Source organism: Pelophylax lessonae (assembly GCF_965119305.1).
Source record: "Pelophylax lessonae genome assembly, chromosome: 9".
In the NCBI taxonomy this organism is placed as follows: domain Eukaryota; kingdom Metazoa; phylum Chordata; class Amphibia; order Anura; family Ranidae; genus Pelophylax; species Pelophylax lessonae.
In genome coordinates, this window is record NC_138776.1 from 259,216,605 (window position 1) to 259,243,036 (window position 26,432).

Consider the following 26,432-nt stretch of genomic DNA (forward strand, 5'->3'; position numbering starts at 1 on the left):
GGATTCTCTCCAAATTAATCAAACGCAAACCCTCCCCCAAAACTAGGCTTGGGCAATCCCTTAAGGCCAGTGGTTCGCAAAAAACAGAGCTCATGATCCGCTTCTCAAGAAGTTTCCTTGGAAGAGATCTGATCTCCCCTGCCGTTACTTGCCACTGCCGAAGTATTTTCAAACACGGGGCAACATAAGTCGGGAGCTTATCATGCTTGACCCTCAGGCTTTTCACTGGCCCACCATTTTCCCAGTTTCGCAGAAAGGGCCTAAACCAGGACTGGAAAATACCAACCCACCCAGGCGGTCTCTCTGCCAACATGTTACCAAGGTTGTACTTTACAAACATCAGAGAGAAAAAGACTACAGGGTTGATCATTCCTAGACCACCCTCCCGCCTAGGAAGATAAGTCACACTCCTTTTGACAAGGTTTATTCTGTTTCCCCATAACAGCTGGAAGAAACAACTATAGATCCTGGTATAGAGAGACACTGGCAAAATGCAGACAAAACTGACATACAGAAAAATTGGAATCAGGTAACCTTTGATCAGATCAACCTTTTCCCTTAAGGAAAACTGCCAACTTTTCCAGCTCGCCACCTTGGCATTGGCATTCTCCAGCCTGCTCACCCAATTTGCATGACCATAGTCACCTGGGCCAAATTCAATGCCTAGAACTCTAATTTTTTGTTGGGGCTCCGGGAAGTCATCCGGGAGAACAAAGCTCTCACCTTCCACGCCCATCCAGAAAGCTTCACACTTGTCCTGGTTGACCTTTGAACCTGATGCTTCCGCATACTGCCTTGTCACTGAGACCACCTCCTGCGCTTCCCCAGTCCCAGAGACAAAAACAGAAACGTCATCAGCATAAGCCACAACCTTCAAAGGAGGCTCACCAGCGATGCCCAAAGGTACCCCACACAATGGTCCACTCTCTAGCCTTCTAATGAAGGGGTCGATTGCAAACGCATATAGCAGAGGACTCAAAGGACACCCCTGACGCACACCTGAGCCAACCACAAAGGGCTGCCCAACCCAACCATTAACCAGAGGAAAGCTTTCAGCCCCTTTGTACAAAATCTTGAGCCAATCAATGAAACCCCCCTCCAGGCCATACTTGCCAAGAAGGAGCCATAGGTACTCATGATTAACCCTATCAAAGGCCTTAGCCTGATCCAATGTCAGCAGATATTTACCCCAACCAGCAGCCCTACAACGCTCCAAGGCCTCCCGGACAGCTAACACAGCTGAGAAAGTGCTTCTACCCTGGATTGCGCAGTGCTGGTGATGGGATAACAAATCGCCTGCCACTGATGATAATCGCCAGAAAAAAATCTTTGCCAGTATCTTTCTATCGACATTAAGAAGGCTAATGGGGCGCCAATTCTCAATCATCGAAGGATCTTTGCCCTTTGACAGAAGAACCACTGCAGATTGCCTCATGGAAGGAGGGAGAGAACCCTCATGCAAACAGCCATTAAAAACCTCCGCAAGGTGTGAAGCCAGGATCTTCTTAAAACATTTATAAAATTCGGCTGTCAAACCATCTGGCCCTGGCGTTTTCCTGATGGCTAGTTTATCAATAGCCTGGATCACCTCATCTGCAGTGATTTCATCTGTCAAATTCATCAAAGGAACAATATTTTCCAGACCTGGCGTAGAGTCCAAAAAACTCAACATCCCTGTCCGATCAAGGTTCTTTCCTCCCAGGAGATCAGCATAGTATGACCTGACGACCTCCAGGATCCCTGACCTAGACTTCGTCAGAGAGCCCGTACTGTCCTTCAGGCCATTGACCGTCTTAACTGCTACGCTCTGTTTACAATTCTGGTAAGGGTCAGGCGAATGGTATTTCCCATAGTCCCTTTCCTGAACCAAAGAGGCGTGCCGGTCATATTGATGGGTCCTCAGGAGGAGCTTCACCTCAGAGATCGCCCCAGAATCTCCTCCATTCGATACAAGGCGGTCAAGTTTCCTCCGCAAACGCTGGTAGGTGATATACTTATCTTGCTGTCTCTTTCTCCCTATGGCCTTGAAAAGCCTAACAGTCCGCTGTTTTATAAGCTCCCACCATTCTGACTTACTGTTGCAAAAGTCTAGGATAGTTACCTGTGCCTGAAAAAATTCCTCAAAGGATTGTCTTACTTCCTCGTCATCCAGGAGGGCCGAATTCAATCTCCAGATACCCCTCCCCCTAGGTGGCACGCCTGAGGCATTCAGAGTCAAATATAGAATACAGTGATCAGAAAACTCCACTGCCCGACAAACAGGTGCCGAAAAAGCAGAGTCCTCCTTTAAAAAAAACCTATCTATCCTACTCTGACTATTACCTCGCTGAAAAGTGAACCCCGTGCTGTCTGGGCAGCGCTTAATGTGCACATCTACCAGACCTGCTTCCCTAACCATTGCATTCAGGAAAAGGCTGTCATAGCCCAGCTTATCTCTGAAACCTCTCCTGTCTTTAGGCCTAGTAATGGTGTTGAAGTCACCTCCAAAGATAACCTGCTGAGCCGTAAAAAGAAAAGGCTTAATCTTTGTAAAGAGGCATTTCCTGTCCCATTTTGTCTGGGGACCATAGATGTTAATCAGGCGCAGGTCCTGCCCCCTCACAGAGACATCCAAAATCATGCATCTCCCAATCTCTACCTCAATTACCCGTCGGCATGTTACCATACCAGAAAAAAGGACCGCAACCCCGCTGTAAGGCTCGGCCGCAAGAGACCAAAAGGAGGGACCACGCTTCCACTCCTTCTTTGCCAGATGTATATCAGCCAGACTACTCAGATGGGTCTCTTGCAAAAACAAAATGTCAGCATCAAACCCGCTGAGCAAAAATAAGGCCATATGACGAGCACTCACTGATTTTAAGCTGGCAACATTAATGGTTGCCACTTTTAACGGAGTGGGAACTGCCATTAGGATAATTGAGGCAGCCGTTTCTTAGCCTGACTACTCTCTCTCCCAGGAGAACCAGTGCGCTTCAATGCACCCTGGGACTCATCATCCATAGAAGACGCCGTACTCAACGAGTCCCATTCATCGTCATCATCTGACAGGACCCCAAACTTATTTTTCAAGGGCAAAACCTTAGGACTTTGGGCAACTGAACACCTTTTTTTTTTTCTTTTGCCCTTCTTCCTTTTCTCCTCCAACCATTCCACATCATCCTTGGACAAACTGCAAATTACAGTCTCCCCACTCTTAGCCTCCCCTTCACCCCCACTCTCCCTTACCTTATCTGCCACCAGGCCAGCCTCTTCACCATTTTCCCCACTCCTCTGCATCCCCTGGTCCCCAATAGAAGCCCTGAAATGTCGAGGGGGTGGGACTGGCACTGCACTTGATGCCCCTGCATCAGCACCTCTTGCGGCCTCTGCAATTTTGGAGGACATAGACACAGAAGGATTGGACACATTCTCGGTAACTGATACATGCAAACGCACAGACTGGGGCACCACAGATTTGGAAGACACTGACACACTGGGAATTGGCACAGACTGGGAAATCACAGACTGGGAAGACACAGGCACACTAGGCAAACGCACAGACTGGGAAGACACAGGCACACTAGGCAAACGCACAGACTGGGAAGACACAGGCACACTGGGCATTGGCACAGACTCAGAGGGAATCGCAGGCACCCTAGCTGCTGAGCTCTGAGCATCCTCCATGTCCAGGCGGAAGAACTCTCTCATGAGCTCAGGCTGGTTATGCATTGCCTCGGGACACTGGCTATAAGGATGCCCAACCGAATTGCACAAGTTGCACCTTATAATGTTGCAATCCTTTGCCAAATGCCCTAAATCCTGACACAGAGAGCATTTCATCACTGGACAGGAGGATGCAAAGTGCCCTTTATCCCCACATTTATTACACAGTTTTGGCTGGCCTGGATAAAAGATGGTCAGCCTGTCCCTTCCCAGGAAAGCTGAGGATGGCAGATGCTGGATGACATTATCCATGACTTTTAGTTTTAGCTGCACAGACCATCCCCCCGTCCATATTCCTCGGTCATCCATAATTTTGTGTAAGGGGCTCAGGATGTCTCCATATCTCCTCAGCCATACAGATAAATCCCCTTGTGGTATGGACTCATTGCGCACAAGAATCGTCACCATTTTAATAAGTGGCTGACGTGACACAACTTTGGGGATGAGCCCTCTCCAGTCCGGCAGGCTCCTACACACATGCTCATATTTCTCCCAAAATATGTCCAAAGACTCCGGACGGATAAAGGACAAATCATACTCATAGGAGCCGGTCGGACTGATCAGGGCGAAGATATCTTCGGGTCTAAACCCCATCTGCAGAATCTTATCAACCACAGCTCTCCTATATGGGGGAATACCTTCGCCTTCCCATCTGAGCTGAACCACATTCCTCCTTTTAAATAGTGAGGAAGATAAACCATTTCCATGCTCCCCCCTACCAGATCCTGTAGCAGCACCAGCATAGGTTTTCCTCCCAGACATACCAGTAATTACAGCATTGTCCTTAGACACAGCCACACCTGCTGACAAGGAGCCTGAAACATCCCTTGCAGTCTTTGGAGCAGCAGAGACAAGACCCACCCCCTCCCCCTTCTCAAAGCACTCAGCTGCTTTCCTGGGTTCAATCACAGTTTTTTTTACTGCAGAATCCCCAACAGTTGTAGCACTACTGCTCCCAGCATCTCCTGCACCATTTTCAGGAACAACAGCTTTATCTGGGTCAGGAAAAGCCTTTGCAATGTCCGTGGTGCTCCTCTCTGCAGACACTTCAACCAAAAGCTCAAAGTTATTTTCAGTTTTCCCACCAATCGCATTTAAAGTTTTTTTAGCAGGTGCATCAGGTTGCACTGCATGCTGCACATTGTCTATGGGTGTGGGCTGACAGCCCATAGCACTACAACCCTCAGCAAGCACATTGTCATTAAAGTTCACATCACCACCTTGCACACACACTGTACCTGCTTGCTGTGTTGTTACCTCTGCAGTGTCATGGCTGATGGTGGGATCAAACTCCCTCCTGGTTGTTGCAGGCTTCATGGTGAATGTTCCTCTCTCCACAGGTCTCTCTTTCATAGGGCGAGGAATGATATCCATCTCCTCATCTGGGGAATCTGCAGAAAAATGGAACTTTCTTCCATCCAGAGGGGATTCCAGCTCAGCGACGAACTCCAACATGCCAGTACCCCCCTCAACCTCCTGCTCAGATGTTCCACATTGCTGCTGCAGAGGGAGGGAGACAGAGGCCTCCGCCATTGGGGGCTCAGCAGATGTCTGAGGTGTTGAAGAGCTGGGCTCATCCTCCGGGCCCACTTTCTCACTCTCTGCTGACTCTGTCGGTACCTGAATTTCCTCACTGACTGGGTCACTCTCCATGCTGGAAACGGCTCCTCTCCTCATACAGCTGAAACGTTCCTCATTCCTGTATTTCTCCTGAAGTGCTTCACAGCTTTCCTTCAGAGAGCTCACCAACTCTTTCTGCTTCCTCAAGGCTTGCTCCAAGTCCTTCAATTCAGGCCTCAGAGCCGGTCTCTTCTTACTGTACAGTTTGGCACAATACAACTTTTTCTTTTTAAATTCTACTTTCAAAGTTGCCAATTTCTCCTCCTCTTTCTCAATCCGCCTCAGCTTTTCAACAGTCCTCCGTCTAAAGGTAGGCAGGGATTCACCCCTCCTTGGGCCGAGCTCCATGTCTTCCATAGTCTCAGGCCTATCCAGGGGGCCCCCGCCAGGGTCCTCCCCAGGATCCAGCATCCTTCCTGGGGCAGAGAAGCAACTCTAGCCCCTGGCTTCTGGAAGCACACGAGCTAAGGAACCAGCAACCTCACACCTCGCTGTCAGGGAGTGGAATGGCAGTTTCCCACCATCCATGTGCTGAGTTCCCAGGTCTGTACACCCGCTGTGCCCATTATGAGGGGTTAATTTTGTTTATTAAAAAATCTTACAAACAACAACTTATATACAATAAAACCATAATAAATAAAACATATTTACAAAATAATTAATTATAACTATACAAAACAAAATAAATGATGTAAACCAAATTGCGCACAGCATAAACCCTACGAGAGAGCCAGACTAAGGAACGTCACCGTCACCATGCATGTAGCCTTTTATCAAAGATATATTTTATCTGAAAATCTAGGGGAGTGAAGCAAAGACAGAAAGAGAAGCCGCACACCCCGAGATCAACAGGCAGCAGCTACAGAGTCTACCTCAGCAACTCTGAATGGAGGAGGCGGACAGCCACTGAGGTACAATGGTGAGTGTGTAAAGCCTGGATAATCTCCTCAGTATGTCTCACTTTTGTGAGATACTGTAGGTTTTTGAATTTTAATAGACAATTATAATATTTTTATTATATTTTTGCCACTTGCCGACCGCCCGCCACATATGTACTGCGGCAGGCTGGCTCAGCTGCGCAAATCGACGTACGGGTACTTCGGTTCCTGTGAGTGGTACTGTGGGTCGAGTGTGTGCTACCAGCGGCGAGCTCCCGCCCCCCCACTAGGCAGCGGGGATGCCAATATACGGACCGGCGGCTGCAATTGCCGCTGGGCACCTGCGATCGCTCCCCGCTGGGAGAGAAGAACGGTCAGCTGACCGTTCTTCTCCCTGGGATGATCACAGAGCGCCTGTGATCCTTCTATATAGGATCACAGGTCTCTATGATCATTTCACAAGCCCCTCCCCCCACAGTTAGTAAACACTCCCCTAGGCTCACACTTTGATCACCCCTGGATTAACCCCTTCCCTTTCAGTGTCATTATTACAGTAACAGTGCATATTTTTAGCACTGATTACTGTAGTAATGTCACTGGTCCTCCCAAAAATGTCAAAAATGTCAGTTAGGGGTCCGATCTGTCCGCCGCAAATCGCAGATCGCCGCCATTACTAGTAAACAAACAACCAAAATACTAAAAATGACATAAATCTTTCCCATAGTTTAAAGACGCGATAACCTTTGCCCGAACCAATCAAAATACGCTTATTGCGATTTTTTTCACCAAAAATATGTAGCAGAATACAAAATTGGCCTAAAATGATGAAAAATTTAGATTTTTAATTTTTTTTTTTGGAGAATGTTATATAGCAAAATGTAAAAAATATTGTTTTTTTTTTCAGAATTGTCACTCTTTTTTTTATTTTTGTTTATAGCGCAAAAAAGAAAAAAAAAACGCACAGGCGATCAAATGCCACCAAAAGAAAGCTCTGTTTGTGGGGAAAAAAGGACGTCAATTTAATTTGGGTACAGCGTCGCACGACCGCGCAATTGTCCGTTAAAGTAACGCAGTGCCGAATCGCAAAAAATGGCCTGGTCATTAAGGAGGAAAATCTTTCCGGTCCAGAAGTGCTTAATGTGTGTGTAATTTGCAACTAAAAATCGAAGAAGGCACCAAGAAGCAGCAGCGTGTCTAAAAACATAAGCTGCAGTTTGTATTTTCTCCACAAGGTGGAGATCTCCTCACTCGTCCTCTGTGGAACGCAAAGACAGGAAGTGATGTCGGGTATAAATAGGAAGTTCCGGGTCATAGGTGAGGTAAGGAAAATAAAGAGGGAGAGCAACTGCAATCGGCAGCAGGGGAGGTAATACGATTTTATTTTATATTTACACCCAGTAACCCCCCCCCCCGTCATGTCCGTCCTCTTCTATTTAACAAATCGTCCATCCAGAGCCTCTGGTTTATAGACCAGATACATCCTAAATATAGAACCATTTACCCAACTGTCTATCCAGAGCCTCTGGTTTTTAGACCGGATACATCCTAAATATAGAACCATTTATCCAACTGTAGTACATGCGGTGTTCAGTGATACTAATAGGATTGGGGCTCACAACTATTTAGTAAACATGTATTCCCGACACAATCGGTGGCATATATTCACTGATCTTCCCTAGGGAGTATGAACCTGACAGTGCTCAGCTCTTAGCACTTCCCCATTCAGATCGGCCAAACTCTGATTCCCCCCCCCCCCCCCCCCCCCCATGACGCTGATTACGAAGTGTTTGCTCAATCATCAGAGTGCAGAGATGACATTAGGAGACCAGTTTATCTCTTAACCACTTTACCACCGGAGGATTTTGCTGTCTTCCGTCCAGGCCACTTTTTGCGATTCGGCACTGTGCGACTTTAACTGACAATTGCACGGTCATGCAACCCTGTACCCAAACGGAATTTACATCCTTTTTTCCCACAAACAGAGCTTTCTTTTGGTGGTATTTGATCACCTCTGCGATTTTTATTTTTTGCGATATTAATAAAAAAATGTGAAATTTTGAAAAAATAACAATATTTTTCTACTTTGACATTTAAAAAATATCCAATCTATTCAATTTTTGTCATATATTTAGGCCAAAATGTATTTAGCTACATGTCTTTGACCAAAAAATTCTCAAAGAGCGTATTTTTAATCGCTTTAAGACCGGAAGGTTTTACCCCATTCCTGACCAGGCCATATTTTGCGATTCGGCATTGCGTTACTTTAACGGACAATTGCGTGGTCGCGCCCAAATTAAATTTATGTCCTTTTGTTTCCCACAAACAGAGCTTTCTTTTGGTGGTATTTGATCACCTGTGCGATTTTTACTTTTTGCGCTATAAACAAAAAAAGAGCGACAATTTTGAAAAAATAACAATATTTTTCACATTTTTTTTATATGAAATTCCCCCCCCCCCCCCCCCAAAAAAAAATGTAAAAATCTAAATTTTTTAACATTTGAGGCCAATTTGTTTTCTGCTACATATTTTTGGTAAAAAAAAAATCGCAATAAGCGTATATTGATTGGTTTGCGCAAAAGTTATCGCAGCTACTAACTACGGGAAATATATGTCATTTTTATTGTTTGTTTTTTTTAACGAGTAATGGCGGCGATCTACGATTTTTTTTTTTTGTGGGACTGCGACATTGCGGCGGACAGATCGGACCCTTGACTGACATTTTTGACACTTTTGGGGTTACCAGTGACATTACTACAGTAATCAGTGCTATACATATGCACTGTTACTGTAAAAATGATACTGGCAGAGAAGGGGTTAATTTTTATTGGTGATCAAGGGGTTAATGTATGCCTGGTGCTTACTGACGTGTGTGGGGGGAGGTGACTGAGTGACACAGGGACAGATCGCGGGTTGAGCTATGCTGAATTCTGCAATCTGTCCCTGCCTGTCACTTAGGAGATCCGCCCGCTTTGTTTACACAGGCGGGCGGGTCTCCACACTCGATTCCCAGACGATCGGGGAAGAGCGGCGGTGATCACCGCCTTTCCTCCCCTTGACCGACTCCCACTGTGACTGAATACAGCGGGAGCGAGCCTCCGGCGGCACGCGCGCGCCGCAGAGAGAGGGGAATGTCTGGTGACGTAGGTCTACGTTGCCAGACGATAACGAGCCACTGTGCCGCAGTAGCAGCTCAGTGGGCAGTGGTTAAAGAGAACCTTTCATCCCATTTGTGATAGCAGTAAAGTTGAGTTAAGAAACATATAAAAATGTAAATCAATAACAAAACCACCACAAACATTTTTTAGCAGGACATCACCCATCACAGTGCCTCCACCTCACTGCCTGACCACAAAGGTAACCAGTGCCAAGAAGGTTCTAGAAGTCGCCAACAAGATCATTGAGCCGCTGACAGGAGAGGTGAGCGGTGCCGGGAATTTTGGGACATTATCCAGTTGCAGACAAGGGATGTGTCTGGATGGTGACTGTATCATTGTGTGTGTCAGGTTCCTATAAGGTATCAGGATGTCACTGTCTATTTCTCCATGGAGGAGTGGGAGTATATAGAAGGACACAAGGATCTCTACAAGGACGTCATGATGGAGAATCAGCCGCCCCTCACATCACCGGGTAAGAGGAGACTTTATAAGACCAGTACAGAGGGTCAACCTAGATCACCCACACATAGAAACAATGTATTCAGTCAGTGTGTGTGTTTCCTACAGATGGATCCAGTAATGGGAACCCACCAGAGAGATGTCCCCGTCCTCTGTATTCCCGGGACTCCACAGAGGAAGGTCACACCATCCCTCACCATTATCAGGTAGGTGAGACTGAACAACTACAGTCAGCTCCATAAATATTGGGACATCGACACAATTCTAATCTTTTTGGCTCTATACATTACCACAATGCATTTGAAATGAAACAAACAAGATGTGCTTTAACTGCAGACTTTCAGCTTTAATTTGAGGGTATTTCCATCCAAATCAGGTGAACGGTGTAGGAATTACAACAGTTTCTATATGTGCCTCACACTTTTTAAGGGACCAAAAGTAATGGGACAGATTAACAATCATAAATCAAACTTTCACTTTTTAATACTTGGTTGCAAATCCTTTACAGCCAATTACAGCCTGAAGTCTGGAACGCATAGATATCACCAGACGCTGGGTTTCATCCCTGGTGATGCTCTGCCAGGCCTCTACTGCAACTGTCTTCAGTTCCTGCTTGTTCTTGGGGCATTTTCCCTTCAGTTTTGTCTTCAGCAAGTGAAATGCATGCTCAATCGGATTCAGGTCAGGTGATTGACTTGGAAATTGCATAACATTCCACTTCTTTCCCTTAAAAACTTTGGTTGCTTTCGCAGTATGCTTCTGGTAATTGTCCATCTGCACTGTGAAGCGCCATCCAATGAATTCTGAAGCATTTGGCTGAATATGAGCAGATAATATTGCCCGAAACACTTCAGATTTCATCCTGCTGCTTTTTTCAACAGTCACATCATCAGTGGCGGCTGGTGTGTTGAGGGCGCAGGGGCGCCGCCCCCACATCCATGCGTCCGGCCCCCTAATCTGCATGCAGGGCACCGGACGCATGGAGTGCAATGGGTTTTTTTTTTTTTCAATCACCTGATTAGAGCCAGAGGCTCTAATAGGGCGATGGAAAGGGTGGTCCCAGGGCGCAGAGTAGTGCGTCCCGAGCCCACCCATTGTGTGACAATAGCAAATGAAAATTCGCTATTGTCACACCGATCCTCCTACTCCTCCTTCTCCTCCAATCAGGAAGCTGGTCTAATACCAGCTTCCTGATTGGCCGCATGGCAAGCCCAATGCCATTGGCCGAGCCGAGGAGGAGGCGGGAGGAGGACTCGAGAAGACGCGCCGCCCCGCCGAAGCCGGAGGGAGAAGAAGCCAACCGCCAGGAGTCCGGGACCTGCTCCAGATAAGTGCACTGGTCTCGGGAGGGGGATTGGCACACTGCATTGAAAGGGACACGCACGCTGAACTCTGCATTGATTGGGGGGCACGCTGTTGCGCTCTGCATTGATTGGGGACAATGCTGTGGCGCTCTGCAATGATTGGGGACAATGCTGTGGCGCTCTGCAATGATTGGGGACAATGCTGTGGCGCTCTGCATTGATTGGGGACAATGCTGTGGCGCTCTGCATTGATTGGGGACAATGCTGTGGCGCTCTGCATTGATTGGGTACAATGTTATGGCGCTCTGCATTGATTGGGTACAATGTTATGGCGCTCTGCATTGATTGGGGACAATGCTGTGGCGCTCTGCATTGATTGGGGACAATGCTGTGGCGCTCTGCATTGATTGGGTACAATGTTATGGCGCTCTGCATTGATTGGGGACAATGCTGTGGCGCTCTGCATTGATTGGGGACAATGCTGTGGCGCTCTGCATTGATTGGGGACAATGCTGTGGCGCTCTGCATTGATTGGGGACAATGCTGTGGCGCTCTGCATTGATTGGGGACAATGCTGTGGCGCTCTGCATTGATTGGGGACAATGCTGTGGCGCTCTGCAATGATTGGGGACAATGCTGTGGCGCTCTGCATTGAAAGGGGCACGCACGCTGAACTTTGCATTGATGGGGGCACGGCACGGCACAATGTTCATTGCATTGAAGGGGGGACAGCACAGTTGCATTGAAGGAGGCACGCACGCTGAACTTTGCATTGTGGGGGCATAGCACAGTGTTTATTGCATTGAAGGGGGCACAGCACAGTGTTTATTGCATTGAAGGGGGCACAGCACAGTGTTTATTGCATTGAAGGGGGCACAGCACAGTGTTTATTGCATTGAAGGGGGCACAGCACAGTGTTCATTGCATTGAAGGGGGCACAGCACAGTGTTCATTGCATTGAAGTTTGCACAGCACAGTGTTCATTGCATTGAAGTTTGCACAGCACAGTGTTTATTGCATTGAAGGGGGCACGCACGCTGATCTCTGCATTGAAGGGGGCATGTACGCTGGTCACTGCATTGAAAGGGGGCATATACCATCTCCTGTACCATGACCTGTGCCATCCCCTTACCATGACCTGTGCCATGCCTGTACCATGACCTGTGCCATGCCTATACCATAACCTGTGCCATGCCTATACCATAACCTGTACCATGACCTCAAAGTTACGCAATTTTTTACCGCGTTTTTTGACGTGAAGCAATACCTATTACATTTTTCTTTTTGCGCCCCCAAAAATTTTGAGCACCAGCCGCCACTGCACATCATCCATAAATACAAGAGAACCAGTTCCATTGGCAGCCATACATGCCCACGCCATGACACTACCACCACCATGCTTCACTGATGAGGTGGTATGCTTTGGATCATGAGCAGTTCCTTTCCTTCTCCATACTCTTCTCTTCCCATCACTCTGGTACAAGTTGATCTTGGTCTCATCTGTCCATAGGATGTTGTTCCAGAACTGTGAAGTCTTTTTTAGATGTTGTTTGGCAAACTCTAATCTGGCCTTCCTGTTTTTGAGGCTCACCAATGGTTTACATCTTGTGGTGAACCCTCTGTATTCACTCTGGTGAAGTCTTCTCTTGATTGTTGACTTTGACACACATACACCTACCTCCTGGAGAGTGTTCTTGATCTGGCCAACTGTTGTGAAGATGACACACATACACCTACCTCCTGGAGAGTGTTCTTGATCTGACACACATACACCTACCTCCTGGAGAGCGTTCTTGATCTGGCCAACTGTTGTGAAGGTGACACACATACACCTACCTCCTGGAGAGTGTTCTTGATCTGGCCAACTGTTGTGAAGGTGACACACATACACCTACCTCCTGGAGAGTGTTCTTGATCTGACACACATACACCTACCTCCTGGAGAGCGTTCTTGATCTGGCCAACTGTTGTGAAGGTGACACACATACACCTACCTCCTGGAGAGTGTTCTTGATCTGGCCAACTGTTGTGAAGGTGACACACATACACCTACCTCCTGGAGAGTGTTCTTGATCTGGCCAACTGCTGTGAAGGGAGTTTTCTTCACCAGGGAAAGATTTCTTCGGTCATCCACCACAGTTGTTTTCCGTGGTCTTCCGGGTCTTTTGGTGTTGCTGAGCTTACCGGTGCGTTCTTTCTTTTTAAGAATGTTCCAAACAGTTAATTTGGCCACACCTAACGTTTTTGCTATCTCTCTGATGGGTTTGTTTTGTTTTTTTCAGCCTAATGATGGCTTGCTTCACTGATAGTGACAGCTCTTTGGATCTCATATTGAGAGTTGACAGCAACAGATTCCAAATGCAAATAGCACACTTGAAATGAACTCTGGACCTTTTATCTGCTCCTTGTAAATGGGATAATGAGGGAATAACACACACCTGGCCATGGAACAGCTGAGCAGCCAATTGTCCCATTGCTTTTGGCCCCTTAAAGAGTGTGAGGCACATATACAAACTGTTGTAATTCCTACATCGTTCACCTGATTTGGATGTAAATACCCTCAAATTAAAGCTGAAACTCTGCAGTTAAAGCACATCTTGTTTGTTTCATTACAAATCCATTGTGGTGGTGTATAGACAAAAAAATTAGAATTGGGTCGATGTCCCAATATTTATGGACCTGACTGTAGATCTCAAAAATAACATTCTTCTGTGTAGCTTCTTATTCCTTATTGCAACAGTGTTCTCTCATTTTTGTAATGTAGGGACAAGAGAATAAAAGCATCAACGCTGAGATTATAATTATAGAGGAAGAAGAAGAAGAAACGTTCTTGAGAGGAGCTCAGCCGTCTACGGAGGAGGGGGAGATAAATATGAAAAGTGAACAGGAGGAATCTTCGCTTTATATTGACACAAGTAAGGAAGAAACAAAAAATGCAGAAACAGTTCCCATTTTTATTTTACTTCTATGAGTTATAAATATGTTTTTTAACATCAGTTGAGGACAGATTTATGTCTATCAAATGTACACAAACATCCAGAGTTTAAACCTTTCTTTAATTCTAATTATGTGCGGTCTATCCACTATCATCCAAAATAGAGAATGTCATATCCTTCTGCACAGGAAAGACTAATGGGCCATACACACTATAAGATTTTCTGAAGACTTTTTCCTTTAGACTTACCAAAACCAGATAATATGAGGTCAAACCTAAACACTTTCAATTTGTATGCAATCTGGCAGACCCTTGCACTGCATAGAAAAGGTAAATCGGAAGGAAATCTAACCACAAAAGTTGGATAGTGTGTATCCAGCTTTAGAAACCTAAGTACTGACCGTAAGAACATCATCTATGTATCTCCCCCACCGTCCAAAGTACTGTGGGTATTGTAAGCCATTAAAAAAAAAAGAAATCTCTAGTCCTTATCAATGTTCCCAACAAATGAGGAGGAGATACTGTTCACCGTATGAACGGTCCATCTCCATTCTTCAATATTAAGTAATGTTCCCAACAAATGAGGAGATACTGTACACCATATAAAAAGGTTCATCTCCATTCCTCAATATAATGTCATGTTCCCAACAAATGAGGAGATACTGTACACCATATAAAAAGGTTCATCTCCAATCCTCAATATAACGTCATGTTGCCAACAAATGAGGAGGAGATACTGTACACCATATGAAAGGTCCACCCCATTTATATATTGTATCCTATATCTGGTTTGTACTTGTATTTTTCTATTCTAATTGCCCCCAATTCCATACCAGAACTGCTGACAGTAAGAACATCATCAACGTATCTACCCAACTGCCCAATGTATTGTTTATATTGTATACCATATATGAAAAATCATCTCTAGTCCTCATCAGAAGAAACAAATCATATTTATAACTTTACCAAATGTTCCCAACAAATGAGGAGGAGATACTGTACACCATATGAAAGGTCCATCTCCATTCCTCAATATAACGTCATGTTCCCAACAAATGAGGAGGAGATACTGTACACTATATGAAAGGTCCATCTCCATTTCTCAATATAACGTCATGTTCCCAACAAATGAGGAGGAGATACTGTACACCACATGAAAGGTCCATCTCCATTCCTCAATATAATGTCATGTTCCCAACAAATGAGGAGGAGATACTGTACACCATATGAAAGGTCCATCTCCGTTCCTCAATATAACATCATGTTCCCAACAAATGAGGAGATACTGTACACCATATGAAAGGTCCATCTCCATTCCTCAATATAACGTCATGTTCCCAACAAATGAGGAGGAGATACTGTACACCATATGAAAGGTCCATCTCCATGTTCCCAACAAATGAGATGGTATTTCAGTATGACTCTGTACTAAAACATGTATAAATTTCCTAATATACACTAATAATAATGTTCTTTCCGCAGGTGGACACTATGTCGGCAGTACGGCGGACAGACGTCGTATTTTACCTAAAAATTATAAAGCCGAAGGTTCTCGAGCAGTAAATTCTTTTATTGAAAACCCACAGCGTCCACAATCAAAGTATCCTTCTAAACCCAAGGAATCTTCTGTTAAATTGCGTAAGGTTACTCCAGAGGTCCACCTGACTTCTCACAGTGTGGTCAGTGCAACAGCTTCATCTTCCCACAAGAAATCTTCTTCAAACCAAGTTTACACAGCCGAAAGATCGTTTATATGTTCAGTGTGTGGGGAATCTTTCACTGAGAACCGGGCACTTTTCGCACACAAGCGAAATCACGAGAGTGAGCGTCCTTATTTATGTCAACAGTGCGGGAGAAGCTTCACTCAGATAGGATTCCTCCTTATACACCAGAGAATTCACACAGAAAGACATCCTATCCCGTGTTCAGAGTGCCGGAAATGTTTCATTAACAAAGAAGACCTTCATAAACATCTAGAAGATCACAAGGCCGAACGTTCTCTCTCATGTTCAAAGTGTGGGAAATGTTTCACCACTAAAGAAGACCTTCATAATCATCTAGAAGATCACAAGGCCGAATGTTCCTTCCCATGTTCGGGATGCGGGAAATGTTTCACCAACAAAGAAGACCTTCATAAACATCTAGAAGATCACAAGGCTGAGCGTCCTTTCTGCTGTCCAGAGTGTGGAAAAAGTTTTGCCAACAGAGAAAACCTTCGAAAACATCTGAAAATTCACAAGGGTGATCTGCCTGGTGAGCTACCTTTCCTATGTTCAGAGTGCGGGAAACATTTCCCTCGAAAATCCAAACTTCTTTCGCACCAGAGAGTTCACACAGGTGAGCGTCCTTATTCATGTTCTGAGTGCGGGGAATGTTTCAGTCACAAAGTAAGCCTTAATTATCACCAGAAATCGCACACGGGCGAAATCCCCTACTCGTGTTCAGAGTGCGGGAAACGTTTCATGAGAAAAGAAAAACTGATTTCGCACCAGAGGCTTCACACTGGCGAGCGCCCTTATGTATGTTCAGAGTGCGGGAAAGGTTTCAACGGGAAGGATAATCTTCTTAGACACCAGAGAAGCCACACGGGCGAGCGTCCTTACGTATGCTCTGAGTGCGGGAAATGTTTCAGTGAGAAAGGAAACCTTCTTATACACCAGAGAATTCACACGGGCGAGCGTCCTTTCTCATGTTCCGTGTGCGGGAAATGTTTTACTATAAAACAACACTTTGTTAAACACCAGAGGATTCACACAGAAGTGTGACTTTTCAGAGTGCGGGAAATGTTGCACTCAGGAAATAGACCTGAGACACCAGAAACTTTACATAGGTGAGCATTATTTTTCTTGTCTGCAGCGAAGAAAATCTTTCCTTGGGGAAAAAAAAGACCAGAGAATTCACACAGGAGACTGTACTTTATGTTCAGAGTGCGGGAAATATTTCAATATTAAAGGAGATTTTCTTAAACATATGAAGATTCACTTGCATGAACATTCTTTTCTCATGTTCAGAGTACGAAAAAAAAAAATTTACAGAAGAAGCAAAACTTTTAATTCGCCAGAGAAGTTGTGCATACGAGTGTTATTGCGCATGTTCAGAGTGTGGGAAACTTTTATAGACATCAGAAAACACGTGCTTGCTGATGCTGTTAAACATGGTGAGGCCATGTGCTAGGAATGTGTTATTCTATTATCTCTTTCTGAAGGACACATATTTTATCTTATACACTATATTGTCAAAAGTATTGACACCTGCTTTTACCCGGACATGAACTTTTAATGGTCTTAGTCCGTAGGGTTCAGTATTGAGTTGGCCCACCCTTTGCAGCTTTATCAGCTTCAACTTTTCTGGGAAGGCCGTCCACAAGGTTTAAGATTGTGTCTATGGGAATGTTTGACCATTCTTCCAGAAGCGCATTTGTGTGGTCAGGCACTGATGTTGGACAAGACCCCTGAAGAACAACCCCCACATCATAATCCCCCCTCCACCAAATGATTTGGACCGACCAGTGCACAAAGCAAAGTCCATAAAGACATGGATGAGCAAGTTTGGGGTGGAGGCACTGGCTCGCAGTCTGCCCTCTAATACATCCCAAAGGTGTTCTGTCGGGTTGAGGTCAGGACTCAGGTCAGTCAAGTTCCTCCACCCCAAACTCGCTCATCCATGTCTTTATGGACCTTGCTTTGTGCACTGGTCCAAATCATTTGGTGGAGGGGGAATTATGGAGTGGGGTTCTTTTTCAGGGGTTGGGCTTGGCCCCTTCGTCCCAGTGAAGGGAACTCTAAAGGCGTCAGCATACCAAGATATTTTGGACAATTTTATGCTCCCAACTTTGTGGGAACAGTTTGGGGGTGGCCCCTTCCTGTTCCAACATGACCATCAGGATGAGGTCAGGACTCTGTGCAGGCCAGTAAAGTTCTTCCACCACAAACTCGCTCATCCATGTCTTTATGGACCTTGCTTTGTGCACTGGTGCGCAGTCATGTTGGAACAGGAAGGGGCCATCCCCAAACTGTTCCCACAAAGTTGGGAGCATGAAATTGTCCAAAATGTCTTGGTATGCTGACGCCTTAAGAGTTCTTTTACCTGGAACTAAGGTTTGGACCTTTAGTTCCCCCCCCCCCCCAAACTCGCTCATCCATGTCTTTATGGACCTTGCTATGTACACTGGTGAGCAGTCATGTAGGAACAGGAAGGGGCCATCCCCAAACTGTCCCTACAAAGTTGGGAGCATGAAATTGTCCAAAATGTCTGTTAGCTCAATCTCGCCAGGAGGCAATTTCAAGATGATATACGGCCCTTCAATCCCAATTCCCCCTGTATAGTGAATTCTCTCTCCTCTGGCCAGGAGATGCAACGACACAGAGCACTTAAGCAAAGCGTAGACACATCTAGTTTATTTCAAGTTTCGCTCACACATTTAAAGGAAATTTGTGCGGCAAAACCCTATTTAAACCAGTTACAATTCATGGGTCAACTTATCAATAGAACATATCTCACAGAAACAATACATGAAAAGGCCCTTGTGTTCCCTATACATCTGTGTCAATATGAGGTGTCTTTTGTCTGAAATTGTGTTTTGTGGGAGAGCCGATCCGTCTGTGTTCAGCTGTCTGATGTGTTAATGTAAGCAATTGTCAATTGTGTTTAGGTGGTGTCAGTAATCTCTATGCGAAGCCTTAACTTGTTAAGTGTCCAAATGAATGAATGAATGAAAAGGTGTTTAACATGTAAACACCTATCACTGTCTGTCGTCTATATGCAAAATACAGCTGTCTGATGTCCAGGGTGTATGAATGAGGTGTGTCAAATGGCTCGTTAATGTCATTTGCAAGAGCCCACATTCCATCGTAGAATGGGCCCTAGCTGAAATGTATTATGAAATATCATATTTTAGTAAGGCACGTTAATACACTCTTTCAATGTCTTAGTATGCTGACTGCTTAAAAGTTCTCCTTACTGGGACGAAGGGGCCAAGCCCAACCCCTGAAAAAGAACCCCACTCCATAATTCCCCCTCCACCAAATGATTTGGACCAGTGCACAAAGCAAGATCCATAAAGAAATGGATGAGCGAGTTTGGGGTGGAGGAACTGGTCTGGCCTGCAAAGAGTCCTGTTAAGTAGACGTCTTCTCTACTAATACTTCAGGTTGTCCAACCATTGTGGTTCGCAAAATTACCGCGGGGAAAAAAGCCGATCTCATGCTATTTGTTTTGTTTTCAAATAAACAATTGTGAAGAGCAAATAAAATGTCGAAATTGTTTTGGTAATTTACTGAATAAAGGTGTGTGTATATACAGAAAAGTCAAAGTGCAAAACTCAATGAATGTACGATCTGCAGAAACTTACAGAAGCCAATCAGAATTGGTCTTACACCAATGAATCTTCGGGTTTGGTTTTGCTCATCATTGCTTGATCTTACTTTAACCACATCCCACCCGGCCAATAGCAAAATGACAGCCGGGAGGTGGCTTTCCAGTTATAATTGGACATCATATAACGTTCTTCAGAACGGACCGCTATGATGTCTACGATGTAGGCTCTTTACCATGTGATCAGCTATGGCCAATCACAGCTGATCCCAGTGTAACTAGGAAATGCTGGCTATACACGCTGGCAGCACATAAGAGGAGAGCCGATAAGCGTCTTTCCTGACTGGGGATCAGCACTGATAATTAGTGCAGGGATTATTAGTGGAGCCCCATCAGTGATGCCCACCAGTGCTGCCAATCAGTGCCAACCAGTGATGCCTGCTAGTGCCATCTACCAGTGACCATTTGTGCCGCCTTTTAGTGCCCATAAAGGCTGCCCATCAGTGCTGCATATAAGTGCCTCCTCATCAGTGCCCATCAATGCTGCTTGTCAGTGCCACCTCATCAGTGCTGCCTATTAGTGCCCATCAGTGCCCATCAGTGTCGCCTCATCAGTGCCCCATAATGCAGCATATCAGTACCCATCAATGCTTCATATTAGTGCCTCATCAGTGCCCGTCAATGCAGCCTGTCAGTGCCGCCTCATCAGTGCTGCCTATCAGTGCCACCTCATCAGTACCCATCAGTGTCACCTCATCAGTGCTCAACAATACAGCCTATCAGTAGTACCCATCAATGCTGCTTATTAGTGCCTCCTCATCAGTGCCCATCAATGCAGCCTGTCAGTGCCGCCTCATCAGTGCTGCCTATTAGTACCCTTCAGTGCCGCCTTATCAGTGCCCATCATTGCCACCTATCAGTGCTGCCTCATCAGTGCCCGTCAGTGCAGCCTACAGCGCATCCGGAAAGTATTCACAGTGCTTCACTTTTTCCACATTTTGTTATGTTACATCCTTATTCCAAAATGGATTAAATTCATTATTTTCCTCAAAATTCTACAAACAATCCCCCATAATGACAACGTGAGAGAAGTTTGTTACAAGTTTATTAAAAATAAAAAGTGAAAAAATCCCATGTACATACACTGTAAGTATCACAGCGTTTGCCATTACACTCAAAATTGAGCTCTGGTGCATCCTAATTCCACTGATCATCCCTTAGATGTTTCTACAACTTGATTGGGGTCCCCCTGTGGTAAACTCAGTTGATTGGTCATGATTTGGAAAAGCACACAGTGGTCTATATAAGGTCGCACAGTTAACAGTGCATGTCAGAGTACAAACCAAGCCATGAAGTCCAAGGAATTGTCTGTAGACCTCCGAGACAGGATTGTATGGAGGCACAGATCTGGGAAAGGGTACAGAAACATTTCTGCAGCATTTAAGGTCCCATTGAGCACAGTGGCCTCCATCACATGTAAATGGGAGAAGTTTCGAACCACCAGGACTCTTGCTAGAATGGGCCACCCGGCCAAACTAAGGGTTCGGGGGAGAAGGGAATTAGTCAGGGAGATGATCACTCTGACAGAGCTCCAGCATTTCTCTGCTGAGAGAGGAGAACCTTCCAGAAAAACAACCATCTCTGCAGCACTCCACCAATCATGCCTGTATGGTAAAGTGGCCAGACGGAAGCCACTCCTTGGTTAAAGACACATGGCAGCCCATCTGGAGTTTGCCAAAAGGCACCTGAAGGACTCTTTAGACCATGAGAAACAAAATTCTATAGTTTGGTGAAACAAAGATTAAACTTTTTGGCCTGAATGGCAAGCATCAGTCTGGAGGAAGCCAGCCATGCATTTATAACCTGGCCTATACCATCCCTACAGTTAAGCATGGTGGTGGTAGCATCATGCTGTGGGGATGTTTTTCAGCGGCAGGAACTGGGAGACTAGTCAGGATAGAGGGAAAGATAAATGCAGCAAAGTACAGAGACATCGTTGACAAAAACGTGCTCCAGAGCGCTCTGGACCTCAGACTGGGGCGAAGGCTCATCTTCTAACAGGACAATGACCCTAAGCACACAGCCAAGATAACAAAGGAGTGGCTACAGGACAACTCTGTGAATGTCCCTGAGTGGCCCAGCCAGAGCCCAGACTCGAATCCGATTGAAAATATCTGGAGAGATCTGAAAATCGCTGTGCACCGTTGCTCCCCATCCAACCTGATGGAGCTTGAGAGGTCCTGCAAAGAAGAATGGGAGGAGCTGCCCAAAACAAGCAGCAAGACCTCTCTGTACGGATCTCTGGCAACCTCTGCAACAGGTCCGTCCTCCCTTTCATGTAGGCAGTTAGGCACCAGCAGGAAGACCTCTCTGTGGGGATCTCCAGCAAGCACTGACAACCTCTGCAACAGGTCCATCCTTCCTCTGATGTAGGCAGTTTGGCACAAGCAGCAAGACCTCTCTGTATGGATCTCTGGCAACCTCTGCAACAGGCCCGTACTCCCTCTGATGTAGGCAATTAGGCACCAGCTGCAAGACCTCTCTGTGCGGATTTCTGGCAACCTTTGAAACAGGTCTGTCCTACCTCTGATGTAAGCAGTTAGGCACCAGCAGCAATCACTGTACATTGCTGCATTCATCTTTCCCTCCATCCTGACTAGTCTCCCAGTTCCTGCCGCTAAAAACATCCCCACTGCATAATGCTGCCACCATCATGCTTCACTGTAGGGATGGTATTGGCCAGGTAAAAAGCAGTGTCTGGTTTCCTCTAGACATGATGCTTGGCATTCAGTTAAAAGAGTTCAATCTTTGTTTCAGAAGACCAGAGAATTTTGTTTCTAATGGTCTGAGAGCCCTCTAGGTGCCTTTTGGCAAACTTTCATGTTCCTTTTATTGAGGAGTGGCTTCTGTCTGGTCACTCTACCTTACAGGCCTGATTGGTGGAGTGCTGCAGAGATGGGTGTTCGTCTTCTCGAAGGTTCTCCTCTCTCAACAGAGAAATGCTGGAACTCTGTCAGAGCGACCATTGGGTTCTTGGTCACCTCCCTGACTAAGGGACTCAGACCAACTCAGAGTGACCATTGGGTTCTTGGTCACCTTCCTGACTAAGGCCCTTCTCCCCTGATTGCTCAGTTTGATTGGGCAGCCCGCTCGAGGAAGAGTCCTGGTGGTTCCAAATGTTTTCTATTTATAGATGATGGAGGCCACTGTGCTCATTGGGACTTTCAATGCTGCAGAAATGTTTCTGTACCCTTCCCCAGATCTGTGCCTCCATGCAATCCTATCTCTGAGGTCTACAGACAATTCCTTGGACTTCATGGCTTGGTTTGTGCTCTGATATGCACTGCTAAAGCCTCGTAAACATGCATCGAAAATCGGCAGGGAATTTTCGTCCAACGACCGATCTGCCGATTTTCGGCTTGTTAGTATGATGCTTCCGACAACCAACTCCGACTTTTCGGCTGAAAAAAATCTGGTGTGCAGGCTATAAAATTTTTGTCCGCCGTCAAAACACGGCCGATTTTCGTGCAGTCAGTACAGATTTCGACAGGGAAAAATCTAATGAGCAAGTCTAGGCATGCTCAGAGAAGAAAGAACACAAAGAAAGCAAACCAACACATGACATCACTTCTGAAGTAGAATTTTGTTGGGCGAGAAAATTCGTGTGCAGTCTAGGCACATTCCAACCAACAAAACACCACTCTGGACAAAAGACGGCCGATAATCGTTGCGTTTGTACGGGGCTTTACTGTGGGACCTTATATAGACAGGTGTGTGCCTTTCCATATCATGTCCAATCAAGTGAATTGACCACATTTGGACTCCAATCAAGTTGTAGAAACATCTCAAGGATGATCAGTGGAAACAGGATGCACCTGAGCTCAATTTTGAGTGTCATGGCAAAGGTTGTGAATACTTATGTACATGGGATTTTTTTCGTCTTTTATTTTTAATACATTTGCAAAGATTTCAAACAAACTTCTTTCACATCATTATTGGAAATTGTTTGTAGAATTGTGAGGAAAATAATTGATTTAATCAATTTTGGAATAAGGCCGTAACGTAACAAAATGTGGAAAAAGTGAATACTTTCAGGATGCACTGCAAGCACCTATAATAATAATAATAATGAAAAACAACAATCTCTGAGGAGAAAAAAAAGAAACAAAGAAAAGGTAATAAAAATAAAAGGTCAGATAAGCAGTAAAGAGGAGGTTGCGGAATGGGGGGAGAGTCAAGAGGTGAGAATGGTTAGAAAAACGTTGGATAGTGATGTGGAAAACCAAGATCCACATTAAGTCCATTATCATCGTGTCAAAAAGAAACATAACTTGTAGTTCAAGGGATGTCCGTTCCCGAGTACTTTTTTAAATTCCCTTTCAGAACCAAAAACGTCTTCCATAGAATGGTCTGGTTGTGGGAAATGATGTCCCACAGATGTACAGAAATCGTCTCCCTTATGTTCTGTATTGCGTGTCTACGAAGATTCCTCAAGATGCTTTTATCACAAGTGGAACGTACAAACAGGAAGTGATGTCAGGTACAGACAGGAAGTTCCGGGTCAGAGGTGTGTTGGGAGGAAGTAGAGAGGAGACATTGCTGGAACTGGCAGCAGAGAAGGTAATAAGTTATTATTTTATATTTACACCCAGTAAACCCCCCCCCCCCCGTCATGTTCCGTACTCTTCCTCCATAGTCACTGTGACATTATCCAGTAACAGACAAGGGATGTGTCTGGATGGTGACTGTATCATTGTGTGTGTCAGGTTCCTATAAGGTGTCAGGATGTCACTGTCTATTTCTCCATGGAGGAGTGGGAGTATTTAGAAGGACACAAGGATCTCTACAAGGACGTCATGATGGAGAATCAGCCGCCCCTCACATCACCGGGTAAGAGGAGACTTTATTGTAAAGGAGAGAGCAGTACGGAGGGTCCACCTAGATCCCCCATCATCTGATAAACACATAGAAACAATGTATTCAGTCAGTGTGTGTGTTTCCTACAGATGGATCCAATAATGGGAACCCACCAGAGAGATGTCCCCGTCCTCTGTATTCCCGGGATTCCACACAGGAAGATCACACCATCCCTCACCATCATCAGGTAGGTGGGACTGATCATGGAGACCTAAAGTAATATGAGGTGACATTCTTCTATGTTATCAGTTGTTCTTTTTTACAAATATATTTTATCATCTTTGGGGTTTAGGGTGAAGAACTGAGAGACATCAAAGTTGAGATTAAAGATGAAGAAGAAGAGATGTTGGTGAGTGGAGATCAGCAATCTATGGAGGAGGGGGAGATGATGATGGAAAGAAAAGAAGAGGAATCTTCTCTACATATAGACATGAGTAAGTAACAAACACCAAAAAAGTTTTGATTTTCATTTTACTTCTATGAGTATTACGTATGTACAGTCTTTCAGTCTTTATATTTTCACATCAGTTGAGAAAAGGTTTAAAAAAAAAAAAAATCAAACTGGCTGTTGATCCCGAAGTAGGCAGAATCAGGGCCGGCGCAACCACCAGGCGAACCAAGCGGCCGCTTGGGGCGGGCAGGTCCGCAGCCGGCGATGGGGCGGAAAAATTAACCTTTTTTTTTTTTTTTAAAAAATACTTTATTATGCTTTATTATTATTATATTAGTTGCCGCCGCCCGCCGGCGCCAGGTGTCCCGCTCCGGTGCAGTGGCGGATCCAGGGGGGGGGCATCGGCGGGCTCCACAGATCCCCCTGTCCGGTGCACACTGCACACAGAGCTTCCGCGCTGTTCTCCAGCCATCAGTCAGGCTCCTATCCCGTCTGCCCCGCCCACACTGAAATTCACAGTGTGCTGAGGGTGCGAGTGTCGGCTCCTCTGAGTGGAGTCAAGTCTCACACAGGCGGCCGATATAAGAGGCTGCTGGTTGGCTGGAGCTGCTATCAATCATCACCTGCACTCCCAGAAATGTCCTCAGAGTCCTGTCCTCCTATCACTGTATGTTTTTCCTCTGGTGCCGCCTTCACTAAATACTGAGCTCCTCGCCCCCTGCAATGTGCTTCTTCTTCCAGTGCTCAAGCTACAGTGACAGGTACACTGACTGCTATACTGATCTATGAGGGGCTATACTGATCTATGGGGGGGCTTTACTGATCTATGGGGGGCTATACTGATCTATGGGGGGGCTATACTGATCTATGGGGGGGCTATACTGATCTATGGGGGGCTATACTGATCTATGGGGGGCTATACTGATCTATGAGGGGCTATACTGATCTATGAGGGGCTATACTGATCTATGGGGGGCTCTACTGATCTATGGGGGGCTCTACTGATCTATGGGGGGCTCTACTGATCTATGAGGGGCTATACTGATCTATGGGGGGCTATACTGATCTATGAGGTGCTATACTGATCTATGGGGGCTATACTGATCTATGGGGGGCTATACTGATCTATGAGGGGCTATACTGATCTATGGGGGGCTATACTGATCTATGGGGGGCTATACTGATCTATGAGGGGCTATACTGATCTATGGGGGGCTATACTGATCTATGAGGGGCTATACTGATCTATGGGGGGCTATACTGATCTATGAGGGGCTATACTGATCTATGGGGGCTATACTGATCTATGGGGGGCTATACTGATCTATGAGGTGCTATACTGATCTATGGGGGCTATACTGATCTATGGGGGGCTATACTGATCTATGGGGGGCTATTCTGATCTATGGGGGGCTATACTGATCTATGAGGGGCTATACTGATCTATGGGGGGCTATTCTGATCTATGAGGGGCTATACTGATCTATGGGGGGCTATTCTGATCTATGGGGGGCTATACTGATCTATGAGGGGCTATACTGATCTATGGGGGGCTATACTGATCTATGAGGGGCTATACTGATCTATGGGGGGCTATTCTGATCTATGAGGGGCTATTCTGATCTATGAGGGGCTATACTGATCTATGGGGGGCTATTCTGATCTATGGGGGCTATACTGATCTATGAGGGGCTATACTGATCTATGGGGGGCTATACTGATCTATGGGGGGCTATACTGATCTATGAGGGGCTATAC

General features: G+C 45.6%; 3 protein-coding genes across 3 annotated transcripts in view; all 3 read left to right on the plus strand.

The window, feature by feature from the left end:
- The window catches only part of LOC309563443 (uncharacterized protein), a gene marked incomplete at its 5' end in the record, with an annotated part of 42,317 nt that extends 25,463 nt beyond the window's left edge, over positions 1 to 16,854 (plus strand). Inside the window, 4 exon segments of the mRNA XM_082267836.1 lie at positions 7,433 to 7,487; positions 9,509 to 9,617; positions 13,883 to 14,033; positions 15,536 to 16,854. Coding sequence (XP_082123962.1) covers positions 7,433 to 7,487; positions 9,509 to 9,617; positions 13,883 to 14,033; positions 15,536 to 16,818 — 1,598 coding nt within the window. The 3' untranslated portion in view covers positions 16,819 to 16,854.
- The window catches only part of LOC309564412 (uncharacterized protein), a 1,531,146-nt gene that overhangs the window by 447,737 nt on the left and 1,056,977 nt on the right, over positions 1 to 26,432 (plus strand).
- Positions 23,804 to 26,432, plus strand: part of LOC309563444 (uncharacterized protein) — a gene marked incomplete at its 5' end in the record, with an annotated part of 24,384 nt that continues 21,755 nt past the window's right edge. The window contains one exon of the mRNA XM_082267837.1: positions 23,804 to 23,906. Coding sequence (XP_082123963.1) covers positions 23,804 to 23,906 — 103 coding nt within the window. The remainder of the gene's footprint in view (positions 23,907 to 26,432) is intronic.